This window comes from Desmodus rotundus, chromosome 6 (assembly GCF_022682495.2).
Source record: "Desmodus rotundus isolate HL8 chromosome 6, HLdesRot8A.1, whole genome shotgun sequence".
Lineage (NCBI taxonomy): Eukaryota > Metazoa > Chordata > Mammalia > Chiroptera > Phyllostomidae > Desmodus > Desmodus rotundus.
This window is the reverse complement of record NC_071392.1, coordinates 109,510,596-109,532,159: the sequence shown is the minus strand read 5'-3', so window position 1 is coordinate 109,532,159 and position 21,564 is coordinate 109,510,596. Positions and strand designations below refer to the sequence as shown.

The 21,564-nt window shown below is 48.2% G+C and overlaps 1 protein-coding gene and 1 pseudogene across 1 annotated transcript in view; one reads left to right on the top strand and one right to left on the bottom strand.

Annotated features, from left to right (window-relative positions):
• PPP1R16B (protein phosphatase 1 regulatory subunit 16B) overlaps window positions 1–21,564 on the top strand; it is an 88,975-nt gene that overhangs the window by 12,492 nt on the left and 54,919 nt on the right. Inside the window, 1 exon segment of the mRNA XM_053926768.1 lies at window positions 15,099–15,449. Within this exon segment, the coding sequence (XP_053782743.1) occupies window positions 15,200–15,449 (250 nt within the window). The 5' untranslated portion in view covers window positions 15,099–15,199.
• Window positions 7,818–9,372, bottom strand: LOC112303737 (E3 ubiquitin-protein ligase TRIM4 pseudogene; annotated as a pseudogene).

Sequence of the window (21,564 nt, the reverse complement as noted above, 5' to 3'; positions counted from 1 at the left end):
TGTTGGGTATATTCCTAGGAAGGACATTGCCAGGTTATAGGGTGTGTGTATGTTCAGCTCTAGAAGATATTGCTGAGACGATCTAAAAGTGGTTGTAGCAATTTATATTTCCAGTATGTTAGAATTCTTGCCAACAGTTTCTATTTTCTGCCTTAAAACAATTGCTTTTGGCCATTTTAGTGGCTATATAGTAATCTTGCCCTGTGACCTTAATATATGTTCCCAGCATCTCCAGGTGATTCCAACGTGTAGCCAAGTTTGAGAACCTCTTTCATACCAGGTTTTGAACAAAACGAAACACCTGTTAGTGAAACTGGATAAAGAGATATTACAATGACGAGTGACTCCCTTTGATTTCTGTACTCAGAGTTTTTTACAAAAATTATTTATTTATTTTTAGAAAGAGGGGAAAGGAGGGAGAAAGAGAGGGAGAGGGATAGAAACATCAATGTGCGAGAGATACATCGATCAGCTGCCTCTCACATGCCCCAGACTGAGGACCTGTCCTACAACCCAGGCATGTGCCCTGCCTGGGAATCGAACCGGCAACCTTGCGGTTGTCAGGCTGGCACTCAATCCATTCCAGCCACGACTGTACCCAGAGATTTTTATTTTCAATAGAACTGATCTGTCTAACCATCTAGTGGAGGATACTTTTGCTGGTGGAAGGATACTCCTTCTTCCAAGAGAAATGTGGAGCTGTTTCAAACCTGAGAGCCTGCCCCTCACCCTCATTCCTCCGCGCTTTATGTGGGGCAAATGGCTCCATCAGGACTGATCTGGGAGCTGGAAAGAGGCCATGGCAGGGCTTCGATTTCTTCTTCTTAAGACCTGAAAGAGAAGGGAGGATGTGAGAAGTGTCTTATATACAAGGGCATATATAATCTCTTACAACTAGTAGATAGATGCTGTCAGATGGAAAGATCTTTTTTTCTGTGACTAGAATTTAAGATTTTGTGATGTATATTTGCACCCAAAACTTTGCCCAATACCTTGCACTTTTAGGGTGCTAAAATAATGTCAATATTAGAACTGTGTAACTGTCCCTAGTGAAAAGCACAACTCACATAGCGCGGAGGAAAGTGTTGGTGGGGATTTAGCTGGTTCAATTAATAGTTTTTGTTCTCTTTGTAGTTTCTATGCTGTGACTGATATTTCCTATTTGTTCATTTATTACAAGCATATTTTCATTTACACCCTTGAGCAAAGTTATAATAGCAACTCTATCATTCTTCTCTATTAGCTCCAACATCTGGTTCCTCTTGGGTTAGATCTCTATCGATATCTTTCTTTTTGAGTTTGGGCCACATGTTCCTGTTTATATTTAAAGTTTTTTTTTCCTAGTAATTTTGTATTACATCCTGAATATTATAAATGAGACTTGAAGAGACTCTTGATTCTATGATATTTCTCAAAACAGTAACAATTTTTTTAAGGCAGTTAACTTGACCAAACTTAAACTCTAAACTCAGTTTCCCTTGAGTGGGAAATAGCTGAAACCTTTCTTTAGTTCTGTTAGCCGCAGCTGGGCTGCTTGGAACCTGCTCCATCCATGCATCGGTCAGGGAGATTTGGGCAGAATTTACACTCAGAATTTGGGGCTACTGTGGGGTGCCCCTTTTCTGGGATGTCTCTCCTTACTTTCCAGCTGTAGTGACCTGAACTCTGTCCTCTAATTCCTCAGTCGGAGTGAAGATTTCTACCCAAATGGTAGCCACCACGTACAACTTGACTTGGGCGTGCCCCTGGGTCAGAAGCTGTAGAAATACGGACGTCACCTGTTGCCGTTTCTTTCTTTCCAGTGTCGACTCCCAGCTTCTGTCTGCTCGTTACTGAACAGCTCTAGCGCCTCCCAGTAGGGTGTCTGTGTGTGCCTGTGCAGGGTTTACAATGGGCACATGCGAGAGGGGAGGTCCCGAGAGAGCTGCTCTGCCACGACTAAAAGCAGAACCTTTCTGGCTGGTAGTTTTGCTCATTAAGAGAACCTCAGAGCCACCCCTCCCCATTTTATTGCTTAGCACACAGTAGGTGGCAATAAATATTTATCGACGAAATGAATGTGGCTTTAAATTAAAAATGAAAGTGAACTAAGGGAGAAAATGTCCTGAAACTAGTTAATTGGTGGCATCAGGTATAAAAAAGAGAGGGTGTTCAGTAATTTGCTGGAGAAAATGCTGAGTGAGATCCTTGAACGAATATTAGGGCCCCAGCTACCTGAGTGCAGAGCAAAGTGGTCAAAAAAGTGAACCTGAGATTTCAGCACGAGGAGATGGATTCAACTGTGGTGGTAACAGCACTTTTATGGGATTGAAGATGTGGCTTGCAGAGAGTTTACCAGGGTCAACGGGAACGAAGCTTGTCAAAGGGGAAGCAGAGGTATGCTTGGATTTCTGTACATCCAAGAGGAGCCAAGGGGAGGGAATCAAAGTGAAGGAACTTTGGCTGGAGATCAAAGAGGGGAGGAACCAGAGCAATGTAAAGGCAGTCTGCTACAGCTTGCTTGTCTCTGCGTGGTGACCTGGAAGGTCACAAATCCAGCACTCAGAGACTTCAAAGACTGCGTATTGGATGGAAACTTCACACCGAAATGCAGAGCATCTGGGGACTTCCCAGTTTAGTCCACTGACAGTTTCATCCCCAGAGAGTAGAGGACAGAGGACAGTTGCTGTTAGGAATCTGGTTTGGGAGCTGCTGGGTGAAGTAGAAAAATGAGAACGTGCTCACCAAGAAAGGGGGTACTGGGGATAAGGGGGCTGAGCCCACAGGGATCAGGAAGGTAGATTTTAGGAAATTTAGGGTGAGATACAGTTACTTGCTGCTAAGCCCCCAAAGGTGATGGCAGCTCCAATAGTAAGGGAAGTTATGGCGTTACTCAGTTATCCTCACTCTGCATAGATTTCCTTTATTCTCCTCCTAGGGCTCCTCTTCTCGCTCTCAGCTGTGCTTCTGTGGGCCACCTTTCCTGCTGGCATTTTTTGTTTATTTTCAAGCAGGGGAGCAATGCAAAATACTTCACCATCACTCCATAGGCACAGACCAATCAGAAGAGAGGGTGGCCACCAACAACTGGAATGTCAGCCCCACTTACACATTCCTTAACCTCCCTGAGCATCAGCTTTCTCCTCTTTGAAATGGAGACAGTGCCTGCATTGCAGAGCTGGTGCAATGACTGCAAGAGATGTCACCTGTGAAGAGCTTGACACGAAGAAGCTGTGCTGTGCACAGGAGCTGCCTTCTTTATCTCTGGGTGCATCTCAGTTACATGCTTTATAGGTTCTACGGTGCTTACCTTTAGTTTCATTAAGCACATGTTTTACTCCATATTGACTTGTACAAGTATTCGTTCTATTACAAGTTGATCTGTCTGGTTTCTGAGTTTGAATGTCTTCTTATCTCCCTGGTCATAAATACTGTAGATTTTCTGAAATCTTCTTGCATTTCATGAGGAATATCTTTTTAAAGCACTTAAAAAAAAAAAAAAAGAGTTGTTCCTAGTGCTTTCTTCTCCTTCTCCTTTTATGTACATAGACTTTGGAATTAAGAAGACCAGGGTTCAAATCCCAGCTCTAGCACTCACTGTCTGTGCAGCTAATTGATGTCCATTCGCTGCATTTCTCCAATTCTTCCGCTCCTCATTCTTTCTTCCTCTAGTATAGGACTTTCTCTTTTGAGTCCAGCTCTGTGCTTTTTATTGTCCTTTGTTCCTTTGGAATTATTCTCCGAACTTCAGCAAACAGTATGAAAAGCGTTTTAAAATTCCCATCCCCACTACTTCCTAAGTGTCTAAGAACACCCTGGCTAAAGGGAAAAAGATAAGTTGCTAGGGATATCTTTGGGGTTTTTGGAGTGGAGAGAAGGATCTTGTTAGGAAGCAGCCCACAGTCCCCTTCTGCCCTTGTGTTGGTAATAGTGTGGGGCCAGTGTGCCCAGAAAGGATGAGACAGTGATCCCTGGCTGGTAGTGGTGACTTTGCCCCTCCCCTTTCAGGAATGGACTCGGTCCAGTTGCCAGCAGAATGCTTATCTCCCTAGGCTCCAGGGACAGAGTTGGGAGAGGTGGCAGTCAGCGGCAGGGGCGGCCTTCCCTTAAGTTTGAGTTGGCTCAGGCACAGGATGCCAGCTCCCTAGAACCTGCAGGGGTACAGTTCTTCATTCTACACCCTACTGCAACATATTGGAGAAATTCCTGTTACAAGAGAACCTAAGATACTCTTGATTCTCATCTACCATTGAGGCCATGGCGATCTGGGGTTGTTGGTTGGCCGATATCTGGGATTTGAGGGGCCCTTCCACTCACTCTGATAACTTTCTGTTTGTGTTTGAGACTAGAGGATTTTGAACAATGGAGTGAAGGCGGGTACAGAAACCCAGGTGTAGGTAAGCATGACGTAGAACAGGGTTGCATGCCCAGTGTGCATGCAGCCATCTCACACTCTTTTATCTGTGGCAGGCATTACTAATCAATTAGAACACTCATTCCTCCTGTTATCACACGTGGCCTCATAACCCCTGGCCTCACAGTGCTCCACGTAGCTGCAACAACCTAAGAGCTGGCACAACAGAGCAAAAAGTCTGGCCCAGGATGTCATGCTGAGAGAGGGAGACAAAGAGAGGCCACTCCAGTCTTAGCCAGTGCGAGTGGCTGTCCCCTGCTTAATAAATGTGTAACCCAGGAGGGCATTCTGTGGTCACAGGTGGCCTCCTTTGGAAAATGATCCCTCCAGCTGCAAAGGGAGCATTTGTCTCCCTGCAAAAGGAGGGGGTGGACCACACTCCCCCAAGCCTGGAGCGACAGCATGTGTAATTTGACTCCCATTTCCCTGTGCTCAGCTATTACATAAGCTTCTTTAGAGGAGGACTGGCGGTTTGGTTTAGCACCGTCACTGTGACTGACTAATGTATTCGTAGACATCATTTCAGCTTCTTGTGCGCCCCATCCTTGGCACCTTCGTTCTGTCCCCTGAAGCCTCCCCCACACTGGCATTCTCACCCACAAGCGTGTGGGCCTCTCTGTGGGTTCAGGTTCACCGGGAGAAGACCCATGTGGAACACTGGTGTGTTCATGGGCTTTCCTTCACCCCTTCGAGCTGTGGCTTCCTTTGAAGTTTTCTTGGAGCTGAGCCTGAAAAAGCTGTTTCACCTTCACAAGCAGACAAATCCAGGACATCATCCATCAGTACCTACTTGGAGTGGTCCTGACAAGCTGCCTAGCCTGGTGGGCACCAAGTGCTGGGCTGCAGATATGCATGATAGAGGGCTTGCTGCTAATACATACAGATGATCTGTCTGCCAGGCCAGCACTGGGGCTCCCTGGGCCAGTCTCACCTACACCCCTACCCGGACCTTGTCTCTCAGCAGTCTCCTCAGTGGCCGTGGGGACCCCAGCATAATGTCATGGCTGGGCTTTGTTGAACTGTCAACATTAGACAGTTTTTCCCCGTGCGGAACTCTTTGTCTTCCTTTTGCTTGTCCATGGTCCCAGCTCTGCTCTCCAGAGACTGGGAACAAAGTGAATCCTTTCCCTCCTGGCTTTTGTTAAGGCCTGGTCCTATATTCCCAATATGGCCCAGTCAGTTCAGAGGGAGGCCACCTGCGCTATTACCTGATGCTGGGTATGATTCTTTCCCTGACAGAGCTCAGGATATATTAGTCGTTCGATCACTCTCTGTTCTTGGTAAACTTGTGGTTTTTAAGTCCTGCTGCCCTCTCCTGAGCCGCCCCCCCTCAAGTCGTGCCAAATTGGGTCATAGTAAATGGCCTTCAGGGGACAGTGACAAGTCAGGGCCAAGTCTAGGGCCACCACTTATAGTTCTGTATGAAGGAGCACAGCAGGGAGAGGTGGATTTAAGAAGCAGAGCCTTGGGGAACCGTGTCTCACACAGATTTAAAACCAGATGTCTGTCTAGGATGATTGCGCCCAAAGTCTAGAAGGTTCATCCCAGCAGGGACAGGACAGTCAGTCCACAAAATCCCAAGAGAATGGTGTAGGGGGAGACAAGGCTAAGTTCTAATTCAGATATTCAGAGCACCTGGGGCCCCAGCAGTCTCTTTGCTCATGAGTAAAGAAAGCATCTTTATACTGGGGGGCGGGGGGTGATGCTGTTATTCATTCAAATCAGTGTGTTGTGGGAGGGCGGGGGTGTGCATCCTTTAGGAGAGAAAGTGGGTCCCACATGAGATCTGAGGGGGAGGGGAAGTGGCGGGGAGGGGGCGGGGGAAGCCAGGGCTGTGTTTTGTTTTCCTTTTCCCCTTGTGCTCAATGCTACAGGAAGCTCAGGGAGAAAGCAGTCGCTGCCTTCCTCTAGGCTGCTGCCAGTATTGTGTGAAGAAGAATAGCTTAAGAACAAGAAAAAAAAATCTTTTTTTGGATCATTGATGACTAATTTTTTTACACTGTTTGTACCTTCCAAATTTTCTACAATACGTACACAACTATTATAATGAGAGAAACAATCATTATTTTTAAAATAACTATCCAGTCACTTTCACAATCCTCTTGAGCGCGCACAGTCGCGAGTAGAAAGATAAAGTGAGAAAAACACTTAGGTAGGATAAAAACATGTAAGAAAATGAGAACCAAAGATGATGCTGACCCACAATCTGCCTTCAATAAATGCTTACAAGGAAATATGGAGTAGAGAAAAGTGTAGGCTGTCATCTCAAAGCGATATGAATTTAACCCCAACACTGCCAGTTGCCAGCTAAGCGGTAATGAGTGAGTTACTCTACAGGTTTGTACTCTCACTTGTAAAAATAGGATTTGAATTTCCGTCTCTCCGAGCTGTTGCAAGAGTCCTATGGAAGCAGTGCGTGAAGGGGCTAGCAGTGTAAATACTTACATGCTTTTCAGCATCTTCAGTCTATTAATAAACTTGTACATACAATATGTAAATTTTACGGGTGGAGAGTTTAATGAATGCTTGAAGGTTGAGACCTGGACAGGTGAAAGAGTAATAGCAGGGGCAGAGTAAGGGAGGACTGCTTCGGTTTTCTAATGCACAAAAGGGAGGGAGAGCAGTGCTTACAGGAAAGAGGAATTTCGTGGCTGGATTGAATTTGGGTTCTATAAATGTGTCAAGTGTCAGAAAAATGTGAGATAAGCCTAAACCGTGAGGTGTTCATGCTATGTGCCTTTCGCACCAGTTAGGATACTTTAGGCTGCAAGTAACCAAAAGGCTACTAGAATGGCTGGATACAAAAAGGGAGCAATAACCTCAGACAATGAGAAGTTTGGGATTGGGGAAATCCAACAGTTTGACAATGCCGACAAAGACCCTGTTTCTTCCACTTCTCCACTGCCACGCTACTCTCCCCAGTTCCCATTGAGCTGCAAACAGCAGAACGGGGGCCGTGCCTTCCCAAATACCTCTTTTTAGAAGCTACAGAAACTTTCCCCTGGAAAATTTCCCATCCTATCATTGGCTAGAATTACCTCACGTGAGACTGCTTCCCTAAAGCACATGGAGGGCACATAGCAACCAGCTCAGTTAGAAAGAACCAGAAGAGAAGCAGAGAAGTGGGGCAAGTGGCTCCTAGAAAGGCAACTCAGGGGGTCTGCTGTATCTCTGAGTGCACAGGACGTGCAGGGAGTCGAACAAAACACAAACTGGAGTCTGAATGGACAGTGCTGATGTAGTCCCAAGGATCAGTATGTGTGAAGTGAAAGAGGAGGGCCCAGAAATGGATGTCCCTGGGCTGGGATCCAGGTAGGGACTCTTGGGCAGGGGAAGAAGAGCCTCATTTCCCACCAGTCACTGCTGGGACGACTAAAGATGCAAATGGGCTCAAACCGCCCCCCCCCCAAAAAAAAACCCCCAGCTAGAGACGTAAGACAGAAGATGAAAAAAAGCATGTAGGTGCTGTGTGGAATGAGATACCTCCACCCTCATGATCTACAGGGAACACTCCCACCAGGCCAAGAGCCGGCTCTGGCCTGGGGGGACTTACAGGGAAGCTTGTTAGGGGCCCTTAGCCAGTAGAGCTCCAACACATAGCCCAGATGCCCACCTTGGGGGCATTTCTGAACTACCAACAATTCCCATGACATCCTCCCGACACACCCCCACAGCAATCCCCAGGCCATCTCGGTTCTCACTTCCCTGAAGTGAAAACTGCTCCCCACCCACTCCAACACAGGGTAAGTGTTGAAATCTCTCCACAAAATGTGTGGTCTGCTGAGGCGTCCTCCTCACAGTAAAGTAGTTCCACGTTGTAGAAAACGATGGCCGAGAACTGGCTGATGCTCCATTTTTTGCGTCCCTTCCTGCCCGGGAGAAGACAAGTTTGGGATGAGCTGTGTCTTCAGCCAAACTGATAGCCACTTGGAATCGTGTCAGCCCTTCTTTCATCACTGGTATGTGGAGCACAGAACTTCAAGGTCCAAAGAGCTTTTGGATTCTGAAGCAACTCCAGAATGGAGCTCTGGCTCTTCTCCCCGACCTCTAAGATGAGCTTCTTCAAGGAAGTGATTATTTGATGGAGCCTTAATGTGTTCTCAGTCCATTTCTTCTTTGTCTCTTCTTCTTGGCTCAACCTCTGACAATTCAAACAGTTGCTCTTGTTCAGTTGCCAGGAAGCAGCGCAGCTTTGCAAACTGCACTGAATCCCAGTCGCTGGTTCTTCATCTTGTTCTTCCACTCTGTAGGATGCTTCACTTCGATGTCCTCTAAACGCCTGGCTTCCTTCATCTTGGCCGTCAGATGACAGTGAGTCTGAAGTCTTTCCCGGTAGCTCTCCAAGGCCTGGTGTATGGTACCACGGTGTGGACCTGGTACTCCTGGGGCTCCCTACACTCCAGGTGCACAGTCCACTGGTTGTCCTCACAGAAGAGCTGCAGCGGGTCCTGGCGGTGGCCACACCAGCTAGGGGACATGGGGCCCTGGTAGGACGCTGTGTATTCTCTGTCACCGAGGCCAGGGCCCAGGTGGGTTTCCATGCATGGCTACCCAGGTCTGGACACCTGGCATGGCGGGATGTGGGCTGCTCAGGAAAAAAAAATCCTAACGTTTTCTTTTAGCAGTGTGAACTTTGAGACGCTGTCTGACTCATGCTTTAAAGCCTCCTTCATTTGAATTCACCTTCCTTCGTGTTGTTTTCTCAAGGCACTAGGCTCGAGTCCAAAGATGTGTCAACCAGCTGCTCCCCTGGGATCGGGGAGTCACGGGGCCTGGGCCCTCTTCTGCCGTCTCAGGAGGCAGGGGCCTGGTTTTGGCTTCCCCATCCTTCCTCAAGACTGGCCCTCAGCCTGGGCCTGCAGCTCCCTAAAGGGGGAAGCGGAGGTATCTGGTAGTATGTCCCCGAAAGAGGCCACTCATCTTGCTTCAGCCCACAGTTCCTTCTGGGGTCCCCATTCCTGCATTTTGAAAAACGGCATTGCTGCTTATTAGGGGGCTTTTGGCTACAAGTAACAAAATTCAATCCACTGGTTTAAATGATAAAGGGTATTTTGTTGGTTTGGGTAGCTGAAGTCCAGAGGCCCCTATGGTAAAGGACCCTGTTTCTCTCCTCTGACTCCCAAGTATTGGCTTCATCTAAAGGCTGGCTTCTTGCATGTCTGCCACCAAGTTCACGTCCAAAAGCAGTGGGGTCCATGCTTCGGGTTTACAGGCAGTGGGAAGAAAACGCGTCTGATTGGGCCAGTTTAGGTCATGTGCCTATCCTCAGCCAATCACTGTGTGTGAACTTAGGCCCTTGCTGACAGCCTCTGCAAGGGAGTGATAATGGAACTACAAGGACCAGCACCAAACTGTGTTTCAAAGGGCCTGTGCCTTTCTTCCTCTTCTTGTTTTCTCATAGGCATAGTCATTCCCCAAACAATACTCTTGTCATAGTCTTCTTTTCATTCTGTAGTGCGTCCTACCCATCCCCTTCCACCAGCCCCCAAGCCCCAGCACCTTCCTCGCCCTCTGCCCTCAGGCTCAGCTTTCTGGAATGCAGCCCTGCTCACCGAGAATGTTCTCTGTCTCAGTTTTTCCCATGGGAGGCAGCGAGGGTTAGTGGCTGCAGCAAGAGGAATCAAGTTCAGACTGTGTCATATAGCAACAGGCGTTGAATCAAGGCTCACCCAACAGCATGTTCCTGCCTCACTGAGAGTCAAGTGCCTTGGCCTTGGATTTCCTGCTGCCCACCGGCAGGCTATTTCGGTTCCTCCAGCCAGACCCGACACAACCATTTGTTGGAAAACTTAAGTACCATACCCTATTCTGCCTCGCTTCAGATTTCTCTTATATCACACACACTTCCTGGTTAACCCCCCACCACCCATCTGGCCTCCGCAGACCCCTCCAACACCTGTCTGGCCAGCCCTGCCGCTGCACTGACTAGTGGCCCCACGCGCCCAGTTCCCTGCAGGACAGTCCATCTGGATATTCCCACAATGCACTAGGCTCCACATCTCCGTGGAGCTGGTTTTCCTCCACATGAGGTCTTTGGGGATCTCCTTTAAGCATGGACGATGCCGTTGCTCTCCCCAGTCCTGGCAGCTTGGGCTGTGTCCCCAGCAGCACCCACGGCTCTCTCCGGAAGTACAAGACAGTTTCAGGAGGATGCTAGGCCCCAGCCCTTTGGAGCCAGGGCTCCTGTGGGCTCTCCCAGCACCCAGGCCAGCGCCCTGTCTTGGGAGCTGCCCAGCTGCTGTGTTGGCAGCAGGGTGGCAATTCTTTAATTAGACCAAGCAGGGTTTTCTCGGCCGGGGGTGGGAGGAGGTGTGTGGGTCTATTGGGGGAAACTAGGTCACCTGAAAACCAGTAGTCAAGAGGGAGCTGTCCTGGAGCCCCAGCTCCAGGGCACCCAGAGGGGTGAGGTGGGAGGGGCCGGCAGGGAGAGCGAAGTCGGAGAAAATGTGCTCTGGCCCCTTTTATTGGCCCTTGGGAGGCATTGTCCTCACTTTTCTCCTGGGGGCTGGGCAACTGCCCTTAATTCCTCTACCCCAAGCAAACTGCCCGAACCACGGAGGTCCGTGCATGAGTGCCTTTGGTCTGCCTGGGGGTCGCCACCGTGGGGCCCAGGGGGTCCGCACTGCATTGGGAATCAGGTCCAGGGTTCAAGGTACTGATCAGTCTCTGCATCCTTGGAGCGTGTCACCCACTCCCTTGGGCCTCCATTTTGTCATCTGTCCAGTGGGCAGGGACTGTGCCTGTCTTTGACCCTGCTGCATCCCCAGCCCTCAGCACAGTCCTGCCTAATAACTATTTGTCAGATGAAATAATGACCTCATACAAGTGCTTCTCTTATAAGATGGTCATCCTGGAAGATCAGTGGCCAGGTGGATTTTCCTGTTGTCGATCACATGTAATATTTGCCAACACTCACTACCATCATTATTTAATTTTCTCTATGCTACCTCCTTGGTAGCTTTCCACTGAAGTGGATTTATTCAAGAAGGAAATTTTATATCACTACCTTAAAAAAACAGTAAACTGAAAATGAATCCACAGCAAACACAAACAATGTCATTACATTCTGTCCTGGATACAATCGCTTGTCCAAGGCCACTGGATCGCAGGCACCTTGTTGAATTGCTTGCTGGACAGCTCTGGAGGCTGGAGTCTGTTCTCTGGGTGCACACAATGGCTCCCCTGTACCTTGGTCCTCTTCTGCACTGGGGAGGGCTCACAGACTATCTTTGCTTCCTAGTGTAGATTGGACCTCTGGGTATTTGGAGACTTCTGCCTAAGACAGGGCTTGTGAACTCAGATGACTGCAGGAGCTAGCGAGTGATGTTATTTAATGAAGGAGGTCAAGTGGGAGTCACGGGGGGTAGTGGGGACTATGGTGAATTAGAGGGTATGTGCCCTGTATGAAGGGGACAGTCCCACTCCACTCCTGCTCGTTGTGGCCTTGTGAGCCCAGCATGGCCAAGTACTGAGATGTTCTAGCAAAGGCTGAACATTAAATTTTGATGATAAATCTCCAAGTTTTAGATGCAAGCAATGAGTTGTAATACTGTGAAATATGGTGTGGACCATGTTGTGGACCGCAGGGGGCTTTCTGGCTGGGTCTGACCCACAGCCACAAGTTGCTCACCCCTGCCCCCCAAGACTTCTGTTCCCTTTGGACGGGGCAGCTCCATCCTCTTCAAGTCATGTTTGTGTGTGCTGTTTCCAGCACTCCCTCCATGATGGTCAGCCCCACTCCATGCCCTCGAGCATGGCCGAGCTCCCTCTCAGCCCATGTCTCTACCTCTTCCCTGGTGAACTCCTTTCTACTCATCCTTTCGGATTTTCAGTTGTCCTTTACTCTGGAGGACCTTTCCTGATAACCCCAGGCAGGTTGGTCCTTTCATTTTTCTAGCTGTGAGATTCAGGTGAAGTTACTTCATCTCTCTGTGCCTCACTTTCCTTATCTATGAAATGAGGGGGTTAATAGCCCCTAATCTCATTAGCTTGTCAGGAGGAGTAAATGAATTTATAGGTAGATAGACAGACAGACAGACTGGGATTTCCTAGAAGGCAGAGCAGGTCCAAGGGCTTCTTGGTTCAGAAGGGCAGGTTCTGAATCAGGGCTTGTCACAGAGCAGGTCTTCATTGAATGTTTGATTACTTGAGAAAGGGCGGGAAGTAAACGAGCGGCTCCCTAGCTCCCAGTGAGGTCTGACCATCAGAATGATACGGTGTGGTTATGAAGTCAACTCTTCTGAGCTCCTTTTAAAAAGGCAACCAAAATATCTATCTAAATGGCTAACATAAAAGCCAGCAACAACACCAAGTGCTGGCAGAGAAACCGGATCCCTCATATGTTGCTGGTGGGAAGGAAAAATGGTGCAGCCACTCTGGAAAGCAGAGTGGCAGTTTCTTATAAAACCAGACATCTAATTACCCTACAAGCTAACACTTGTACTCCTGGGCATTTACTCCGGAGAAGTGAAAACTTGTGTTCACACAAGATAATCTGCGCATGAAGGTAATAACCCTAAACTAGAAGCACCCCGATGTTCTTCAGTGCGTGAATGGGTAACAACACGGGGCGCATCCAACAGCCTGCTCAGCTATGGAAGAGCTGCACACGACTGATACAGGCAGTGATTGGATGCCTCTTAAGGGAATCGTGCTGAGGGAAACAAGCCAGTCCCCCAAGGCTACCTACTGCTTGGTCATATTTACATAACATTTTTGAAATGACAAACTTCTAGAGATGGGCAACAGATTAGTGATTGCCGCGGCCAAGGACGGGGGTGTGTTGCGGGGGTGGGTAGGGATCCTTGTGTGATGGAGCTGCTTGTACCTGGACTGAGGTGGTGGATGCACGGACCTGCCTATGGAATGAAGTTGCATACAACTGAAGGCACACGTGCACGCACGTGGACTTGACTGGGTGTCAGTCACACTGGGTGGTCTGACTACGACTGATCAGGCGGTGTCAGTGTCAGATTCCTGGCTGTGACCTTATACTGTCGTCTGGCGAGATGTTACCTCTGGGCTAAGTGGGATAAAGGGTACACGGCATCTCTCTGTGTCCCTTGTTATAACTGCATGTGAATCTACAATGCTCTCGAAAGTAAAAGTATAATTCGTTAATTTAAAAAGTGTTGTAAGGTATTCAAAAGAGAAGAAGACGAAAGGCAATAAAAGCCAGTTAGCTGTTTCCTGCTGAGCCTTGCCATTGGCTTATGTTGACCCTTGAGGTCAGGTCCCCTGGACCTTTGCCCTGAGAGTATCGCCAAGCTAGCCCCTTCCCCACGCTGCCTGTCTACCCTCCAGTCTTGGAGCTGGGACAGACCTGAGGAACATTGTGACCCAGCCTGAGCACCCGAGGGTCCAGGCTAAGGCTGAGCCCTGATCCTTAGCCTCTCGAAGACAGGAGGCACCCCTCCCCGCACCCGCCCTGCAGTCTGCGGCTGGCAATAAAACAGGAAAGCCAGGAGATAACAGTCACTTCCTAAAGCACAGGCCCATCCTGATCCCCTTTGTGAGGACAGAAATTTCCACATCGTGCCGCCCATCAGTCCGCCAGCCCTGCCTGTGCGCTCCCAGATGCACTGCGTTTACAGGCCCCTGCTCTTCCTCCTCCCAGCTGGTTTCTCTCTGCTGCTGTGCTAAGTGTGTAACATTTTTGGTCAGCTCTTTTCATTCCTTGAACATTTCATAAATTCTGGGAGGAGGATACAACATTTTATAGGTGCGAAAACAGGCTTAGAGGGGTTCAAGTCGTCTTAAGACCCTTCCCCTCTTTGTCTGAGAGCCCGTGGGGTCTGCAGACAGGGACCCACGGGCTTCAGACTCTGAAACTTTGTTGCCCTCACGTTGTCCTGGAATCAATGAGATCAAGAAATGTGACTCAAAAACAATTTTTTTAAAGATCAGTCAAAGAGGAACACTTCAACTAAGATTTCCTAGGTCTCAGTAATCCAGCAATTATCAAACTCTTTGGTCTTAGACCCCCTTTATACTCTTAAAATTAAGAATCTCAGAGTTTTTGTCTCTTTGGATTACATCTGTTAACATTTAGCATATTACAAATTAGTACTGAAAAGTTAAAAATACAGTACTAATTCCTTTAAAATTAACAATAAACCCCTTGCCCTGGCTGGCGTGGCTCAGTGAATTGAGTGCAAGCCTGTGAACCGAAAGGTCGATGGTTTGATTCTGGGTCAGGGCACACGCCTGGGTTGCAGGCCGGGTCCCCAGCTGGGGGCGTGAGAAAGGCAACTGATAGCTGTGTCTCTCGCACGTCGATGTTTCTCTCCTTCTCTTTCTTCCTCTCTTCCCCTCTCTCTACAAATAAATAAATAAAATCTAAAGAAATAACCCCAATAAACCCCTTATGTGTTATAACAATATAACAGTAAATCCTTATATGTCACAACAATAAATCCTTATGTGTTATAACAATGTAACAACTTTGTATGTTATAACAATAGAACCACAGTAAATAGTATGATGAGAGATGTTAGCTTACACTACACTGGTAATCATATAGCAATCTATAAGTGTATCAAATCAACGTCTTAAATTTACACAATTCACAGGTCAACTATATGTTAATAAAGAGAAAAAACAAAATAGAAAAAAAAAGTGTTTTGAACGTGGGCGAGGTGATAGAATCCGTTCCGAGTTCTGAGCCTGACAAGCATGTCCACCTGTGTCTCTCTCCCTGCCACAGGCCCCATCATGAGGCCCCAGCCCCGCCAGAGCCCCCGCGCTCCTCGGGCCCCGGGCGCACCGTGCTAGCCCCCATCCGGGGCGTGGGGAGGCGCGGAGGCCATGGCCAGTCACGTGGACCTGCTGACGGAGCTGCAGCTGCTGGAGAAGGTGCCCACGCTGGAGCGGCTGCGGGCCGCCCAGAAGCGCCGGGCGCAGCAGCTGAAGAAGTGGGCGCAGTATGAGCAGGACCTGCAGCACCGCAAGCGCAAGCACGAGCGGAAGCGCAGCACTGGTGGCCGGAGGAAGAAGGTGACTTTCGAGGCCAGCGTGGCCCTGCTGGAGGCCTCCCTGCGGAACGATGCGGAGGAAGGTAGGTCACTCCGATTCTGTGCAGTAGATGCGTGGGCTGGGGATGGGGGATCTGCCAACTCCTGAGTTTGTCAGCCTCACACGTCTTGGGAAGGCTGGGCGTTTATCGTACCCTTTTTTTGGTGGTGGGCGGGGGCGAACAAGAACCCCAGTGTTTGGCTAATGGACATCAGAATTTTCCTTCCCTGCTACAAACATTTACTGACAACCCACTTCTTGCACATTATTATTCTAGATAACTGGCGAACGGGTTGGACCAGTCTCTCTCCTCCAAGAGCTCAGGGCTCACAGGATGTTGCGTTCCTTAGGCCCTTCCTCTGTGTCCGACCACCAGCCGGGTCTGTAGGCAGCTCCCTGTCCCTCTAGCCTTTGCTGCAGGGGGACATGGTGTGGGGGTGGTTAACTGCTCAGGCTCTGAGGTTCGACCACGCGGGCCTAAAACTGACTTTGTCAACCATTCCCTGTGTGATCCTGGCAGTAGACAAGACACTTTGCTTCCTGTACCTCAGTTTCCCCCTCTGTAAAATGGAGATAAGAATTGTACCCACCTGAAGGGCTTGCTTCGAATGTTAATTTAGGTTGTGCCTGCGAAGCTTTTGAATATTTCACTATACATGTATGTACATATATGTGTATAATGAAATAGAATATTAATATAATAAGTATATAATAATACAATAAAACAATAATCACACAGCGGTTATATAATATAAAGTCATATATAATATAAACATGTTATAAATATATAAATTACTATAATGCATTTATATGTGTATAAAAATAATCATAGTTATGTTTATAAAGCCTGGAAACAAGAATATACACAATGTTGCCTGAGACATTTTCACTTTACAAAGTGGACGAATGAATAAACACATACACACTCCTATCATCGGTTTCTACACTTTGTGGATATCCTGTACTGGTTACATTTTATTTAATTATATTATTATTATGTGTCCCATGATCCAGATATCACAATACCCAAGAGGCAGGTATGAAATACCCATTTTACAGATGGGGAGACTGAGAACCAGAGAGGTTCAGAACCTTGACCAAGATGACAGAGCAGGGTCAGAACCCCCAGGATTCAAGCTCTTGTCACTGGCCGCATGGCCTTGTAGGCTTGCTTGTTGTGATACAGATGAACGGAGGATCCGTGATTTGGCCAAAGCCTTCTGTGAGCCTGCCCTGAGGGGTCCCACCTGGTCAAGGTGCAGCCGGGATTTCGGCTGGTGTCCTGTGTTCATCCTCGGCAGCCTCTGGCCCTTCTCCATATACAAATACTTTCTGGCTGTCCCCGGAGGGACCCAGCCATATTTGCTGGGTCCTTCTGGGCTCCTGCCTCTGCGCACCCTGCAGATGTTGGGTGCTAAAGCAGTCAGTGGAAGAACTGAGGCATGGTGGCACTTACTGCACTGGACTCTAGTCCAAGTTCTATGCCCGCTGCTCCTCAGATTCTAGAACCCTCTGAGAAGCACAATTCCATTTCTGGTTACAGAGCGCTCTGGGAAATGAGCAGAGAGGCCTCTCTGGGAGCACTCAGCCAAAAGCCTGGGGCGAGCCGCCCTCTCGGGAGAGGCATGAAATCCAAGGCTCAGGGGACACGACCCCGAGAGGCTTCTTCCCACGTGTCATTTGCCAGGTGACGTGGCAGGCCCTTCCCACTCAGTGGGAGGCACATCATGATGTCTAATTTTTGTCGTGGGCGATATAGTTCATCAGCTCCCCTTTCATCTTCTACTCCCTGCTTCCCTGACAAAGTCCCATTTGCCCCTCCCTGAAGGGGCTTGCAGAGGCTCTGGAGCTGGCTGTGGGGCTTCAGGGGGTGCTCTGGCAGGAAGGAGCGCCCACGACTGGCCCCTCAGGCCTGCGAGTGACCTGGAGCACTGCCTTCAGCTCTCTTGCTCCAGTTTCTTAATCTGAAAAGTGGGGGTTGAACCTTGCTCTCAAGGGGGTGTGGCAAGAATTAGACAAGATCCTGGATGTGACGGTGGTTTGAAAAGTAACCCTGAACCCTGTACCGGCACGGTGACCATTGTAGCAGTTTCTTCCTTCTTTCCTTCCTTCCTTCCTTCCTTCCTTCCTTCCTTCCTTCCTTCCTTCTTTCCTTCCTTCCTTTTCTCTCTCTCTCTCTCTTTCTTTCTTTCTTCTGTAATGATTTTAAAGAACCCAAGTATATACAAACATGCTTCCCGTAAAAAAATCAAACAGAAGTGCACAGAGTAAAATTTCTCCCTCCCTCTCTGCCATCCCTCCTTCTGTCATTAGACCTGCTATTTGTCTGATGAGTTTCCTCCCAGGAGTTTTCCTCATTTCCTTGTGTATCTTGGGCTTGGAGAAATAGAGCTAGTTGGGATTTTTCGTTTCTGTGTTTATGTAGGTGATGACATCCTGGATACATTGTTCCACAATTTCCTTTTTTCACCCAACAAGATACCTCGGAGGTATTTTCATGCCAGTACACCTACAGGGGGATAATAGTTATTGTAACGTCTGCACGGTATTCCGTAGTGTGGGTTCCCTAGGATTTTTGAATCGGTTTCTTACTGATGGGCATGTAAGTGTTCCAGTGGTTTTGCTTTTGCCGAAGGGAACGTTTTGTGCACACCTGCAAAGGTTTATCTAGGACAGATGTGCAAACACGGAGGCGCTGGATCCGAGGGTGTGTGCATTGGATTTGAATGAGGAAAGTGCCAGGCCCCACGGGCTGGTCCCCTGGCTCTGGGGAGAGCCGAGAGAGGGAGGAGGGCCAGAGCACTGTGCACCGTGGCAGGCTGTGGGGTGGGTGGAAGGTGCCCTGGAGGGCCACAGGTGGCTGAGTTTTAGGGGAGGGAAGTGAAGCTGCCATCTGTTAGCACGCAATCTCTCCCAGTTTTGCTCAGCTTCCTGCTAGCATGACGGAGCCCGCTGCTCCCCGCTGGCCCGGACGGCTTCTGTGTGCTGGGGGAGCTGGTGTTGGGGAGGCTGCTGGGGCGTTAGCTCACAGTGGGATGGGAATGTGGGGTGGCAGCTCCCCCGCTCCCCTGAGCTCACAGCAGTGGCTGAGTCAACCTCCTCCACCTGCCAGGGCGATGGGAGCCTTTCCAGAGAAAGGCAGCACTGGGGAACTCACTGCGTTTCCTCCTCAGACACCCGCTCACCCTCAGGCTGAGGTCAGGCACCACGACCCTCCTGGGCCTCGGACCTGCCAGAGCCCCACCCTCCTGTTCCCACTGCCCATTTTTTAAAAACGGTTTTATTGAGGTTTAATACACACATCATAAACTGTGCCTTTTTACAGTGTATCATTCAATAATTTTCAGTAAACTGACAGTTGTACATCTGTCACCACCCCGTAGTTTTAGAACATTTCATCCCTCCAGGGAGAAACTCTGCCCATTCGTAGTCACTCCTGGTTCCCGCCCCCACCCCCAGCCCTAGGCAACCGCCGATCTACGCTCGGCTTCCATTTATTTGCTTTTCCGGACCTTCCGTGACACGGACTGATAAAATATGTGATCTTCCGTGATGGCGCCTTCATTTGGAATAATGTTTTCAAGGTGCCCCTGGGGTGTGGCATGTAGCAGGAGGGATGCCATTCTTTTGTGCTGCCCCATGTACCCGATGTGGGGACCGAGCAGGTTTTGTTTGCCCAGCCAGCAGGCGGTGAACACTTCGATGATTTCCATTTGGGGTTATTAGGATGAACAGGGCTGCTAAGAACACTGATGGGCAAGTCTTTGTGTGGACATACGTTTTCCTGCCTCTCGGGAGTCACCTAGGAATGGCATTGCCGGGTCATGTGGGAAATGGATGTTTAACTTTTTAAAAAACTGCCGAACTGTTTTCAAAAATGACTGCATCCTTTTACCTCCTCAAACCCCATTTCGCAGCTTCTCATGCCGGAGGCTATGTCACTTGCTGAGACCTCGCAGGTCTCAGACCCGGAACTTGAAGGTCGATCAGTTGTCTCTGAAAGCAGGTCAGTTGCCCATGCTTCTAACCAGCAGGTGGTCCTGGCACCTCCTGCATTTGCATTTCCCTAGAAAATAGGAGAACCACTCACTTGTGGTTCTGATCTGTGTCTCTTTGGGCCTTACGGCCCCTGGTGTTTCTGCTGACTTCTTGGGTCCTTTGTATCAGGGGTCCCTGGATAAGCTTGTCATCCCTAGCTGAAACTTCTCTCCAAGGCCACATGGGCCCAGCCTCCTGGAAATGCCTGAACATTTGTTAACGTGTCAGGGCTTCTGTTCTCTCAGAATCTGTAGGGTTTTCTTTATGGAAACTCTATCACATTCAAAAGTTTGAGCGATTCCTCTGTAGCCTAAATTTAGCTTTTCAACTGTGATTCTCATGGTAAAGGTTTTCAAACTTTTTTTTAAGCAGTGGAAACTTTTATTTAAATGAAATATTATGCAGAAACCCAATATGTAAAGCAGATGAAAGAGCTATTCTGGTTGGGGCAGGAACCTCGTCCACCCCCACTCCTGTCCCATCCCGCCCCTGCGCACCTCTCCCGCACCCCTGGGTGCGTCAGCTCTGCAAGACGCCCTGAAACCATTGGCTCCTCTGAAGGAAACACTGCGACTTTCACTTTTGATGATTTTGGAAGGGCAAGTTTCTTTTCTCCTAATTATAAAAATAATGCGTCCTTGTTGTAGAAAATCTTAAAAGTGCAAGAAAAAAAAGAAACGTAAAGAAGAAAATAAAATCACACATACCTCACACCAAACAGCAACAACCATTGATAATATTTCAGTAATGTTACATCAGTCAGTATCCTGATAGGAAACAAATGCCTTTCTCCCATGAGGCAATTTGAGGAAAGTTTAATAAAAAGGAAATTTGCAGAGTTTAGGGCAACAGTCCTCGATATTTTTGGTCTCAGGGCCCCTTTATATTCTTAAAAACTGAGAACCCCTAAGAGCGTTTGTTTCATTGGTTTCTACCTATTGATATTTACCATATTAGAAATCAAAACTGAGACATTAAAATAAATATGTGTTATTTATGAAAACATAACATCAAATCTATTATCTGTTGTACTAGTTGTCTGTTTCTGCATAGCAGATGAGCTTAAAACGATACACGTGTCTCACACGATTTCTGTGGGTCAAGAATCCAGGAGGTGCCTAGCTGGGTGGTTCTAACGCGGGACCTCTCAGAAGTTGTGGGCCCCTCAAGGTGTAGCTGGCACTGGAGGAACTACTTCCAAGGTGGCTCATTCACATGGCTCCCGGCCAGCGGCCGCAGGGGCTTGTCATGTGAGTCCCTCCCTCCATAAGACTGCTGGAGCATCCTCTCAGCATGGCAGCTGGCCTCCTCCAGTGTCAGTGAGCCCCGCTCTTGAACAAGGAGGAAACCACGCGCCTTCTATCTCCTAGCCTGGGAAGTCACGTAACATTCCCCCCCCCCCCCCCCCCCCCCCCGCCCTCAGCCATATCGTATTCCGACTCAGGGGGAGGGAGTTGGGCTCCACCTCCGGAAGCGAGGAGAGTGTGCAAACACATTCTAGAACCACCAGACAAGTTAACCTAAAGAGTGACGTTTTTCAAAACAAAAACAAAAATTGTGAGGAGAGTAGTCTTGTTTTATATTTTTGCAGATCTTTTAAAGGTCTGGCTTAAAAGAAGACAGCTGGATTCTCTTGCTTCTGCTTTCGGTATGTTGTGGTATGTTATTTTGGTTGAAGTAAGTGAAGAAAATCTTACCTCACACAGATACGTAACTGGAAAAGAGAGGAAATATTTTAATTGCCTTTCCAGGTCACTGTGGATATTGTTTGATACCAAAATCAAACTCAACAGAAAGTAGTTTCTTGAGGTTTAATTGCAAAGTGGAATCTGACACCATATCAATTTTTAGCTTTTCTTACTGTTATGCTAAAAGCTATTGTTCTGTTTCGCCTTTGAGTAGCTCTTTTGTCCACGCATCCTTTTTTTTTTTTTAAATAAACATAACATTTTGGTGTGTTAGAAAATATTGGTTCACTTTTTTGTGGATATGATACTGAAAGCAGGAGCAACAAAAGCAAAGGTAAACAAGCCCATATAGCGGATAAGGAGTTAAAATCCACAAAATATAATGAACTCTTACAAATCCAATTAAAAAATAGACAGAGGACCTGAATAGAC